Below are 12,801 nucleotides of genomic sequence, written 5' to 3'. Positions count from 1 at the left end.
TTTCCGACAATTTTTCACCTTGTCACAATGACAGCAGATAATCTCGAAATTTAAATATCTACGAAGAAAATACTAGTCATTCTACATTTGAATCGGTACTATTACATGACCCTATATTTACTTCTATTACTTAAGCAGTTGTCATATCTTATCATAAAATGAAAACAACTAATATCAGTAATCAACTAAGATAAATTATTACATATATAATACTGACAATTTAATTGAATGCCGTAGTAACTCGTTCAAACTAGCAACATGGCACAATATAACTTCGAAGGCGCTATTGAAGGCATCAGCGAACAGCAACTAGAATTCATTAACAAAGTTATTATAGAACAAGGATTGAATGATGCTAAAGTGCAATTTGAGACGGTCGGTCAAGCCGGTGACAACTATTCATCAGAGGTGAGGCGATTAACAGTAGAAGGAGAAAATGGAACCTTAAATTTGATTGCCAAAATCGCACCAACAAATGAAATGGCTCGGTTAGCCACAAGTAGTGACATAATGTTTTCGAATGAGCATTTGATGTACACGGAGGTATTTCCAACATTCCTCGAACTTCAAAAAAATGCTGACATCCCTGAAAGTGAGCGCTTACGATTCCCAAAATGCTACGGATCAAATGGAAACGAATCAAGTCATGAAGTAATCATCTTAGAAGATCTGAAGACGTCGGACTTTGTTATGCTGGACAGATTCGAATCATTGTCTGATGAATGTGTTCGAAGCATGTTGAGAAACTTTGCTATATTCCATTCCCTTTCTCACGTATTGAAACAAAAGAATATGGAAAAATATAACCACTTCAAAGATAGTTTGGTAGGAATGTGGTCTCTAATGGAGAAAATGGATTTTATGGCGGCAAATTTCGAAAAAATGGATCAAACCACAGTCAGCCTTCTTGATAATAAAGAACACAAAGATATAGTGAGAAATAAAATAAGTACGGTATTAAGGATGCATTCTAAACAAGCAAATCTAGATAAACATAGTAAACATTCGGTTCTACGTCAAGGGGATTCATGGACGAACAATATGATGTTTAAATTTGAGGTAAGATTATTTTTCTTTAGTAATTTATTAGTGTGTGATCATATTTTATGCAAAAATAATATTCACACGAACAGTTTTACCAGTGAGTATAATATCGTCGGATATTTGGATATACACAAAGGCTTAGTTAAACGATCACTGATCACCATGCTTCTTTACTTACGAGTATATGTTAGCAAATTCAATTTCCTATTTTTGGATTTTCGTATAGGCTATAACTCGGTTAAGCATTTATGTATAAGAAGATTCTGAAGAATGAATTTCAGCGAAGTAAATCTACAATTTAATAGGATTAGATATATTATGTCTATTGGATATGCATGCTAGCATTTCATTTTTTATTTTTTGCGGGTTAAAACCAATGTTTACAACCTAGGGCTTGTAGCAGAGTTACCACATTTTAAAGTAATTTGCAGTTGCGGAAAACTTATATTGTCATGGTTACTTATCATGACAAAACTTATATTATATGATACCTGCAAAGGTGTCGAAACGTCGGGAACTAAAACCAAAAATTAAACCGCGATAAAATCCGTAAAATTCGTTTCATTTCAATGTCTAACATTCGCGTAAACCTAAGAAACCATTATATTGACATATCATGTCTTTTCCAATATTGAAATACTCGTAATATTAGCTAAGCCGGAGTCATAGAGCTGACCGCGCATCCTTAGTGTTTTGCCCCAATTCTACTATCTGCAATGGCCAATGCATGAATGAAAATTGGCTTAAAATGTCAATTTTCGCATTTTCTTTAGTATTTTTCCACACAATAATCGGAAATTCAGTACGGGACGGTACCTAAACTCAAGGCCAATATAATTAACTTCCAATTATTGTATTGGCAAAATACTAAAGAGAATAGGAATTTAATTTCAAATCTAATTCAATTGACATTCATTCATCGGCCATTGTAAATAGCCCTGGGGCCAACGATCAGTTCAATTCCATCTTCAAAACAATGACAAAATTAAAGGCGATACTTTAATAAACTCCTAGGAAAGGTTTAATTACTATTTCTGCTTATCATACACTCAGAATATTTTTTAAAGTAAGTTTGTAAATCATTATATTGAAGTAAGCCATGAAATAGCTATAAATATATCATAAAATAAAATAAAATCTTCATTTCGTTTATTAGAGTATTTAAATTGATTTCCTAAATACTAACACAGATAGCCACGCTGTTTGTTAAAAAGTATTTGATATCTTAGGGTCAAGAGCCAAAACAAAACAAAAGACAACACTAATAACTTCGCAAACAGCTTACAGTGCAATAAATAACAAATTATTGATAAAAAGAAATACATTTTGATAACAACATTACTGCACTCACATCTTAATCTTGAGAATAGCAAAGACAATAATCGCTTCAAATAATTCCGTTTGTTGCGCACTGATAAACAACTTTATCAGCATAACTACTCCATTATCATAAACGAGTACTGTATCTAAGTTATTCAGAGATAAAGAGCGCCAACAATAACATCTACAGAGGCTTATGAGGATAATTAATAATTTTTAAATAAAATGGATTAACAATTAACAACACTAGAACATGTTAGTAAAGTAGTTTGCAAATTTAAATAAATAAACTAAAAGTTCGGGAACGAAATTAATAGAACGATGAAAAAAAAGAAATTAGCAACATACAAATGGTCATGTAGTAATGGTAAAACTTTTTTCGTTCCCACTGCCTTTCCCAAAATTTATATTGACTTTAAAGCGAGGATAGAAACAGAATTAAAAAGTATTCACACAGGAACTTTTTCTGCACGTGCGTTGGGATGGAACCCCATGCATCGAACCGCAAGGTCACCACGACATTAAACACAATTGGTAACTAATACCATTTCTTCCATCATTTTCAGGAAGGCGAGCTCAAAGAATCAATAATGATAGACTACCAGTTATCCAACCATGGGAATCCTACATATGACCTCCTCTACATGATCTTCAACTGCACAGACCACAAAGCGAGAGCACAACACTTCCCCGATTGGATTGACTATTACCATTCAGAGTTAGACAAATCATTATCACAGTTCGGTCTAAAAGCCAACTTCATATACCCCAGAGATCAATTAGATGCGGACTTAAAACGGTACGGGAATTCACTTTTCGGATTTTCCCTGATCCTATCTTGTATGTTGACCTTAAAATCAGATGAAGCATCTAAAATGAAAGAATCTATGAAGAATTCGGACAATTTGGAAAGTATGGATATGGCTGAGATGTTTTCAGCAAATAGCAATGAAACTATTAACTTGTTAAAGGCTAAAATTGTTGGACTTATTGACAGCTATAAGATGTTTGGACTGATGTCTTGAAATGTGATATGGTTTTGGTATAAAAAAATATTTTTTTAGTCTTTCTTAATGTAAAATTATTTAAATATAACAGCATAGGTACTAAGTGCGACTGATTTGTTTAATGTATCCTTATGCTTGTGTACAGTCACCAGTATTATTTGGCCAACAATTTACAAAGCTTTAGTATTTTTCAATTCGTGTGTGAGTTCAAACTTTTCTAGCCTAATTGTAACATTGTTAAATGATGCAACGGTTTACTCACGCGTATTTGTCAGGATTGCCCGATTATGAATAAACCTTTGCATCTTCTAAAAATGAATCATTCTCACGATGGTATCAAAATATTTGTTACACAATAGCAAAAACAGCTTGTTAATGAATTTTACTGTCGACTTTAGGGGCTACTTCTTTTGCTGACCGTACACATTAGTTTAAACTATTTTTAAGATACGAGTTCTTGTAAATATGAATGTTATATTAACTAAATTCCCTTTTCCTAGCATGTTGACTCATAAACAGATTTCTTTCTTTCATTTCGGTGAATAATCATACACATACATCACCACGTGATAAGATTATAATTAAATCGTTTTTACCGGTAACGATCTAATCTACTATAATTGAGCTGTTTATTTGGGTCATAGACTAGACTTTTATTCTGTATCTTCCTTATGAAATGGCTGTCTGTTTAATGATAATGTATTTCTATTGCCGCTGTTACAACAAATACTAAAAATAAAGATTGAGGTTAAGCAACTTTTTTATTTGTCACTAAACCGATTTTTCTTTGTTTAGCGCTCTCAATGTCCCGTTTGACTCAAACTTGTATTTTTTTTCCAAAAAAGCTCATTTTTAAGGAATGTCTTCCATACATTTAAACTATTATAAGTTGCAATAAACCATAAAGAAACTAAATATCGTATTTTTACTTCATTTATTTGAATAAACAAATAAACATACAAATTATTATTATTATCATCAAAAAAACTTACGATCGAAACAATCTAATCAATCTAAACCGCACACCTCATTTTATCTTTTATTATTAAAGATAAGTTACAATATAAATTATTACAAAATTAACTTTTGTAATTTAGTAACTTAATCACTTCGCGATGGCTCAATACAACTTCGAAGGTAACATTGACGATATCAACGAACGCCAACTTGAATTCATTGGCAAGGTCATTGAAGAACTTGGATTCAAGGACAGCAAGGCGACTTTTGAGCCAGTAGGGAAAGCTGGTGATAATTACACCGCAAACGTGAAAAGAATCACCATAGAACACGAAAATGGTACTCAGAAACTTATAGCGAAATTTGCACCGACATTAGAAATCCTACGATCAAACTTCAATACCAAGATGGTTTTTAACAATGAACATGTTATGTATACCGAGGTTCTCCCCAAACTGCTGCAGCTACAGAAAGATGCAGACATACCAGAGAGTGAACAGCTAAGATTCGCGAAATGCCATGGATCGTTAGCCGAAGAACCTTACGAAGTAATCGTTCTCGAAGACCTTGGAGAATCAGACTTCGTTATGTTGGACAGACTCGAATCGCTAACCGACGAGTCAGTGAGAAGCATACTAAGGAACTTCGGGATATATCATTCCCTCTCGTATGTTCTAAAGAAGAAAGAACCAGACACTTATGATCATTTCAAAAATAGTCTTATGGAAGTATGGGAGAATGTTAAAGACACTGATGATATCATGAATCACTTCAATCAGCTGGAGAACTTGGCGTTAATGGTAGTTACTGATCCTGAACACCAAAATATATTGAGGCACAAAATTTCCAGTGCTATTTCACAGGCGAATAAATTTAATAAATTCGACAAAAATAACAAATATTCTGTCATACAACAAGGAGATTCTTGGACCAATAACATCTTGTTTAGATTTGAGGTGAGTTTTTTGATGAATTTATGATAATTTAATAACCTAAAAATTGGTTATTAAATTATTATAAATTCATTATTCAAATACTGTATCGACCGTGAACTTAGTACTATCAAGTACAATCACACCAGTTTATCGTCGCTATCAATTTGAAACGAGTTCTGATACAAAAACACCAAACTTTATGCTATCTGCTTTCGCCATATTTGTGAAGCTTGTGAAGAACCACCAGTTCTCATATAACTGGACATCGATAGCTACATTTGTTCATTGCGAGTTGTCGATTTCAAATTCCAATATTTGAATCCAATTTGCCGATGAATTTGTCATCTACTGTAGTAACTGTTGAATAGTTTTTTAGGATAAAGTCATGTCAGTGTTTGCCTGTGCGTATTCAAATTGCAACCATGACCATACCAAACATAATCCATGCATAGGATCTTATAAACGGATTTGTATTCTAGTTCAATTTCCACACAAACTTGACATGATTGAATTTAGGTATTTTTGATTATGTATCATGAGATGACTGACCGATAACTAAATATGAGGTCTTATCGACCTAGTCTAAAGTTCGAATTCTGATAAGCACCAATGTCTTTTCAAAGTCATGTGCGTCTAACATAATTGTCACTTTCTAAAAACTGGGAAGGTTACTAGCACCCTATTTTTTTTGACTTATTAACTTGCTCTTAATTACTTTGAAACCAAGTTATACACAACCCATACGAAAGATTATAAGAACATATTTCTTACCGTGCATCCACGCGCTAATTTTGCTCAATAATCTCATGCCGTCACTACCTGAAAGTGATCAGTTTGCTCCGAAAAGGGTGGACTTAAGTTGTAAATGTCTGAAATTTTTTGAGTTGAGGAACGAAAGGTGAATTGTGTATTGCAAATTTTTTTGTAGCATGTTATTTGATACATATAAAATCCTTATTTTTTTTCAGGATGGTGCCCTCAAAGAGTCAGTCATGATTGACTACCAGTTATCGAGGAGTGGGCTTCCAGTCTACGACTTGCTCTACATGATCCTCAATTGTACTGACCACGAGACAAGATCCAAACACTACTACGATTGGTTAGACTATTATTATTCGGAGTTAGAAAAATCATTGTCTCATTTCGGTCTGAAATCCAATTTCGTCTACCCAAGAGACCAATTAGATGCTGATTTGAAAAGATACGGTAAACTTGCTTTTAGTCTGGCAGTTATACTTTCTAGTGCAGTTGTAATAAAATCTGAGGATGTTAGGAAATTGCAAGAAAGTTTGATGAACGTTGGTTTAAGGGAGGTATCAGACAGCATTAATGCGTCCATCTTCGACGAAGAAGGGGTAAAACGTTTTAGAAATAGGATTGTTGGACTCATTGATTCATTGCAACTGTTTGGTTTGTTTTGAGAAAAAAAATAATTATTAAATTAAAAATTCGATAATCGTAAGACATGTAAAAGGTTTTTTATTATTCCCTTCTCTATTTGTTAAAAGTGCTAAAAGTTTCTTGTTAAAAGTACCTGCTTTGAAATCACAGACCTTTCTGAAACCCTAAACAAGTAATAAATAATACAACAAACTATGGATTGCAGCTGGTCGGCCTGATTCGGCAGAAATAATACACAGTTTAGGGCACCCGCTATCAAGGCATGGAACCAGTGGAATAGCACTTACGACACTGAGACAATAAAAAGTACTTCATCTAGTTTGACTACTAGTGTTAACTACTTTTAATAGCAGTTAGTAATCTGATAACAAAAAGGTGTAGGTACTACGCCCAACACCAAATTGATAACAATATTAAAGTTTAGTTTACCTTGAAGCAACAAGGAACATTTTCAAGGCACATGCAAAAAGACAGAAAATCTAGTAACTCCTTTTACTGGATTTTCTGTCTTTTCCTATGACATCGACACAATGTACTAATAACACGATATAGAACATTTCTTTATTGTTCTTTTAAATAAATGATCAGAACTGCTCTTGTTCTGCCTCCAGCTCTTTGTATATATAATAATAATAAATGCGGACAACACCACATACATTGTTCTGAACCCAAAGTAAGTTGCTTAAGCACTTGTGTTATGGAATTCAAATACAACGAAGGTACCACAAACACCCAGACCCAAGACAATGTAGAAATGTGAATTATTACATTGACCCGACCGGGGTTCGAACCCGGGACCTCAGAGCTAGCGACACCTTGAAACCGGTGTGTACGCCACTCGACCACGAAGGTCGTCAAATCGTCGTTGTATGTTTCTTCTGAGCCCCTCCTTAATACGAAGGCTGTATTGAGTGATTCGTTTTTCTTAGATTTTGAAGAAAGGTAGCTTGAGTTCAGGCCTTAATCAACTGACAAGCAATTGAGAACACAAGTGATATTGAATACTTTTATCTTTAATCTACGAGTACGACAGATGTTAGATTGTATCATCATTATTTTCAAAAACTTGGTAAATGATTTGCAAAATTATCAGAATATGTTCGAACTGGTTTGAACTTGTTCTTCTGAACTTTGATACCTTGCTCCACTTTCACGTCACTGATAATACAAGAAAAATTAATAGGTGTTGATATTATGATTATTTAATTATCATCGGTTAGTGTTTTATTTATGACAATACAGTTTAGATATAAATAACAGGCGTTGCCTGGTCGATAAGATATATCTATTATGGCAGCATTTTTGGCATATTTGCGGTACATCGTTAACCCCGATATTAACCTAGAAATCAACAACGTAGCTTTTAAGTTCTTGGCTTTACTGAACAATGTATTGTCTACCTGAACAATGACATCAGCTAAGTCAGATTTTATCTCAACTTTAAATAATTAAAAATATTAATAAACATTTTCTGAACATTATTATGAAGAATGGCCAGAAACAGAAGTATAAGGAACATCTGAAATTCTACGGGGAAACTTGAACAGAAACGGGAGAATACTGATAAAAAAAAAAACATAATTCAAAAGCAAACAGTAAACTTTGTTTAATGTTAATTAAAACTTAATAAACTTAACATACTGCACAAACATATTTCTTTTACAGTCAGATAATCAGGCCAGTTAGTAATAGCATAAAAATACTTTAGTAAAACATATGTAACAACATTGAACTTTGGACCTGTTTTCATAAACAAAACACTTTTGCTGATAATAAATGATACTAAAAATAAAAGCATGATAATAAATCTTAACATTTATTTTCACACAATTTGTCAAGTCAATATTGCATCACATAATGCAATCATCGTATTGCAAAAAAAAGGGATCGACTAAAACGTACATTTATATAAAAACGAATTGTATTTTAATCCTGAAACAAACCGAAGTCTTCAAAACTCTTCAAAATGTTCACCATCTTCTGTTTAATAAATGCTTGGGATTCTTGTTTCATTTTATCAGTTTTAATTGAATTCGCAAAAGCAGAATAGTCTTTAGAATTTTGCATAGCATCCACCATTTCAAGAGCTTCATCACCAGCTCTCATGGCTATGATACATGCGAAGAAACTTTGACCAAAGAGGAAATTTGCATACCTTTTTATGTCTGCATCTATTTGACTCCTTGGGTAAACTACGTTTCCATCAAGGTTAAAATAAGACAGGGATGCAACTAATTCTGAATGGTAGTAGTCAATCCAGTCGAAATAGTGTTTAGACCTGGTTTCATAGTCGGTGCAGTTGAAGATTAAGGCCATAATATCGTAAACGGGATTCCCGTTTTTCGAAAGTTGGTAATCAATCATGATGGACTCCAATAGTTGGTCCTCCTGAAATACACAGCAATTGAATTAAGATACTTATAAAGAAACTACAAACTACTATATACTGAAACTTTTTGGATATATTATAAACAGTAGGATACTTTACCTTAAATCGAAACATGAAATTATTTGTCCAGGGGTCAGCTTGTAATATCACTGAATACTTGTCATAGTTTAAAGACATAGTCATTAGAGCAATCATATCTTGAGATATATATTTGATTTTGTTTTTTAACTCTTCGTCTCCATCAAACACAGTTACAATTGTATTTCTAAACTGGTCTATGTGATTTTCTGCATCTTCTGATAAAGCTAAGGAAGACACAAAATCAAAAAATCTATTTTTAAAACTATCAAACGTTTCTGGTTCCCTAGATTTCAACACAAATGAGAAGGAGTGTAAGATCGCAAGATTTTTCAAAACACTCCTTACGCAGGTATCGTTCAGCGATACGAATTTATCCAATATTATGAATTCAGATAATTTGAGGTCTTCTAAAAGAATTATTTCTTGAAAATATTCAGTTGAAGATCCATAACATTTAGCGTATCGCAAGCGATCTTTTTCAGGCACTCCTGCTTCTATTTGCATTTGTTGTAACTTCGGTAAAAACTCAGTATACATTATATGTTCATTCATAGTCACTTCAGTTGTTTTGACCAGCATACGTCCAACTTCATTTTGTGGTGCAATTTTCGCAATCAATTGTAAGCTTCTATCTTCTCCTTCTATGATGATTCTTCTCACGTTTGCCGCAAAATTATCACCAGCCTTGCCAACAGGTTCAAACGTGATCTTCTTGACTTTAATATTTTGTTCTTTTATCACTTTATTTATAAACTCTAATTGTCCCTGGCCTACATTATCAACACTTCCTTCAAAATTGAATTCAGACATTGTTTAATTGTTTTTAAACACTGATGGTAACTATTGCTATTGCCCGTTATTTATATACATTCGATATCAATTTTGATTTGTGTTGTCTTATTGATAAGATATCATTATGAGCTCTTAGATTTTTGGCACCTGTTCCTAATTTATCATGAACGCATTTGGCTAACCATACATACCATTCTCGAACTTTTTCCAGAGTAACCCTTAATAAAACGCCCGGTTTACCGTTAATCCCCTCCAAATATGCCGAGTATTCAAAGCCGTAGTACTACTCGTGGAGCAATGTACGTTTGTTCTTATCAGAGAAACGTCAGGCACAAGTTTTAATCTAAAAAAACAAACAAACTTGCAATTTCTACAATCATTGTGGAATTTACGCTATTAATGAGCTGTCATGACACTAAAAAATCTTCGGAACTGTTATCTTGACATTATAATTTTATTCGTGTGAAATTTTATCATAAATCGCAGTGAGCCACAATAACGCCGACGTAATATCTGCACTATTTAGTTTTTCATAACTTCAACACATTATCCTCACTTGCAAGTGACTTCCTACTCGTTGCTCAGTCACAGTGTTTTCACCGGTGATTACGAAACGTTTTTATTTTGAACTAATTAGTGGCATGTATGAACTGTATCACCGAAGCTGTAGCACTGATACAAAACAGCGAATTCGTTGACGGAACTCTGGCTTCAATGATAAGTGAAATTGACCTTTATCACTATTAACAAATTCAATTCATGAGAGGAGACAAGATATTTAAAAATAATGAACAAAGACCTTGAGAAAATTATTATCTAAAATGAGATAGCGAATATAATTAAGCATCATACTGTATCACTATTTAATGGTTAACAGAAAATGTTCTTAAATTCAAATACAGTCTCGAACCGGTATTGACAAGAGATTTCAATCAGTCGGAGTTTCGACACGAGAGGAAGCATCCTCCTCACGATAAGAGTGTACAAACCGCGCGCCTGCTGAAACAAGTGCCTAACAACAGCCTCTAAAGGCAAAAGAAAGGCATAAGAAAAAGAAAAGCCGTTGCTAGTCACTTTAACTAATCTCGCTGCAATCATAACAGTCTCTCATCCACATCTTTATCTACCTAATGCGCTAAATTCATTTTGTATTTTCTTAAAGTTTTGACAACATTGTCGTCGTGAAGGTCGGATTTTTCCAACGCTATTATCATTATCAGCCATGAACATTCCAGTGATGGCCTTTTTATTTGTTTACCAATAAGGATTTTATCGGGCTATCAGAAAGTATAAATCCATTTAGTCCCTAAATTGATTAACACAAAGTGCTTTTCAGTTCAGGAGTGACGTAATGGGGCCTATGACGCCCATAATTATAGTGCTCGTGGTGATGTAATGGTCGTGTTGTGTATAAATTGCATCACGATTCGCATGATGTAATTTCTTTTTGTAAAAATGCAACTGATTTAATGTTTGCGAGATAACACAAAAAATACGTATCCAATATTAGATTAGAATATTCTTTATTGTACACCATGGAATTGCAGCAGCGATTCTTAATACATACAATGTTAGGGTACAATGGCGGTCTTATCGCTAAAAGCGATATCTTCCAAACAACCTTTGGATTGACAGGAAAATTATCATTATTGAATGTTGTAACGGTTTACTCACGCGTATTTATCGGGGTAGCCCGACTAGTTTCGGACCCAACCGGAGTCCTTAATCATGAGCAGACGCGGCGGGATCGGATTTCGACTCGCGATCCCGCCGCGTCTGCGGTTAATACGCGTGAGTAAACCGTTACAACATTTAATAATGAATCATTCTCACGATAGTTACTATCAAAATATAGGAAAATTATCAGTATTATACAGAGGTAGTTGGTGAACAATTGTTAAAAACATATATACGTATACATAAACATACATAACACAGATATGTGAAATAAAATGAATACATACAATAATAAGATGAACGCTGTTTGAGACGACTACTTTAAAGAAAGGAGATGGAATATTATTTGTCAAAATCCACATATTTTGAAAAGCCTATATCAATATAGGCATCGGATTCCTGAGCCCATTCATGAAGACGGTTATAGTTAGTTATTTAATTGGACGTAGTTATGCAAACTAGAACCAACCCACACTTTGAGTGAAATTGAGTTATATATGTTGATAGGCTGTTTATGGTGTATTACACCATCAACGAAAAAATCCTGGCCGATATAGCAAGCCACAAAGCAGAAATGGGAGCCGTTTAAGGTACCAATCCGAGTTTGAGGAACATTTTATACGCAAAACAGAACGCACCTTTAAAACAAAAACCTGATTTTCTCAATACTGATATGTTGTGGGTGGGTTCTAGTTTGCATAACTACATCTGCATTATAATTATGAAGAGGTAACGAAGGGAAATGGTCATTCTTACATCGTTAAATATTTTTTCACAACTTAATTAAAATCTTTAACGCGTATTATAATGGTCATTTATAAAAATCTGAAGTTCAAAAAAAATCCTCTTTATTTATTTTTCTCACACAATATTCATATTCATATTTCTTTATTGCATTTCCACAATGTTATTTTACATAAAGATCTTAAATTTAGGGTTGGACATACATTATGGACCCGGTTAGGGCATAGTAATATAAACCAAATAATACCTCATTTAAGGGTGAATTTCAACAGGTCCAATAAAATCTTCATTTCCGTGGATTTTTTATTCTTCAACTTTAGAACAATAAAAAATAGTGTTTACTCAAGTTTTTGATCAGATATGCAGTTTTGCTTAATATCTAGCAGATAGCTTAAAAAAACTAACGAGATATACAAGATTGAAAATTCCGTGCCACGGCGATGAAACATGCATG

The 12,801-nt window shown here is 33.6% G+C and overlaps 2 protein-coding genes across 2 annotated transcripts; one reads left to right on the top strand and one right to left on the bottom strand.

Annotated features, from left to right (window-relative positions):
• Positions 1-221: 221 nt before the first annotated feature.
• On the top strand, positions 222-6,736 carry LOC113500211. Its single transcript, XM_026880920.1, has 4 exons — positions 222-1,059; positions 2,931-3,386; positions 4,478-5,284; positions 6,232-6,736. The coding sequence occupies exons 1-4, from the start codon at positions 259-261 to the stop codon at positions 6,682-6,684; spliced, it is 2,517 nt and encodes an 838-aa protein (XP_026736721.1). The 5' UTR covers positions 222-258; the 3' UTR covers positions 6,685-6,736.
• Positions 6,737-8,464: 1,728 nt separating this feature from the next.
• Positions 8,465-9,991, bottom strand: LOC113500067. Its single transcript, XM_026880737.1, has 2 exons — positions 9,153-9,991; positions 8,465-9,052 (listed from the first exon to the last, which is right to left on the bottom strand). Exons 1-2 carry the CDS (start codon positions 9,942-9,944, stop codon positions 8,591-8,593), a joined length of 1,254 nt encoding a protein of 417 aa, XP_026736538.1. The 5' UTR covers positions 9,945-9,991; the 3' UTR covers positions 8,465-8,590.
• Positions 9,992-12,801: the final 2,810 nt, after the last annotated feature.

The sequence above is a fragment of the Trichoplusia ni genome, chromosome 13, assembly GCF_003590095.1.
Source record: "Trichoplusia ni isolate ovarian cell line Hi5 chromosome 13, tn1, whole genome shotgun sequence".
NCBI classification, from domain to species: domain Eukaryota; kingdom Metazoa; phylum Arthropoda; class Insecta; order Lepidoptera; family Noctuidae; genus Trichoplusia; species Trichoplusia ni.
The sequence above is the reverse complement of the archived record's forward strand: the minus strand, read 5'-3'. Positions and strand labels throughout refer to the sequence as shown.

Bases quoted from the DNA above. Each gene is read 5' to 3' on its own strand.
- LOC113500211 (XM_026880920.1), top strand. From the start codon at position 259: ATGGCACAATATAACTTCGAAGGCGCTATTGAAGGCATCAGCGAACAG. The intron at 3,387-4,477 runs TGAAATGTGATA...TAGTAACTTAAT, and splicing joins AGATGTTTGGACTGATGTCT to CACTTCGCGATGGCTCAATA. The intron at 5,285-6,231 runs GTGAGTTTTTTG...ATTTTTTTTCAG, and splicing joins ACATCTTGTTTAGATTTGAG to GATGGTGCCCTCAAAGAGTC.
- LOC113500067 (XM_026880737.1), bottom strand. From the start codon at position 9,944: ATGTCTGAATTCAATTTTGAAGGAAGTGTTGATAATGTAGGCCAGGGA. The intron at 9,053-9,152 runs GTAAAGTATCCT...TGTGTATTTCAG, and splicing joins ATTTCATGTTTCGATTTAAG to GAGGACCAACTATTGGAGTC.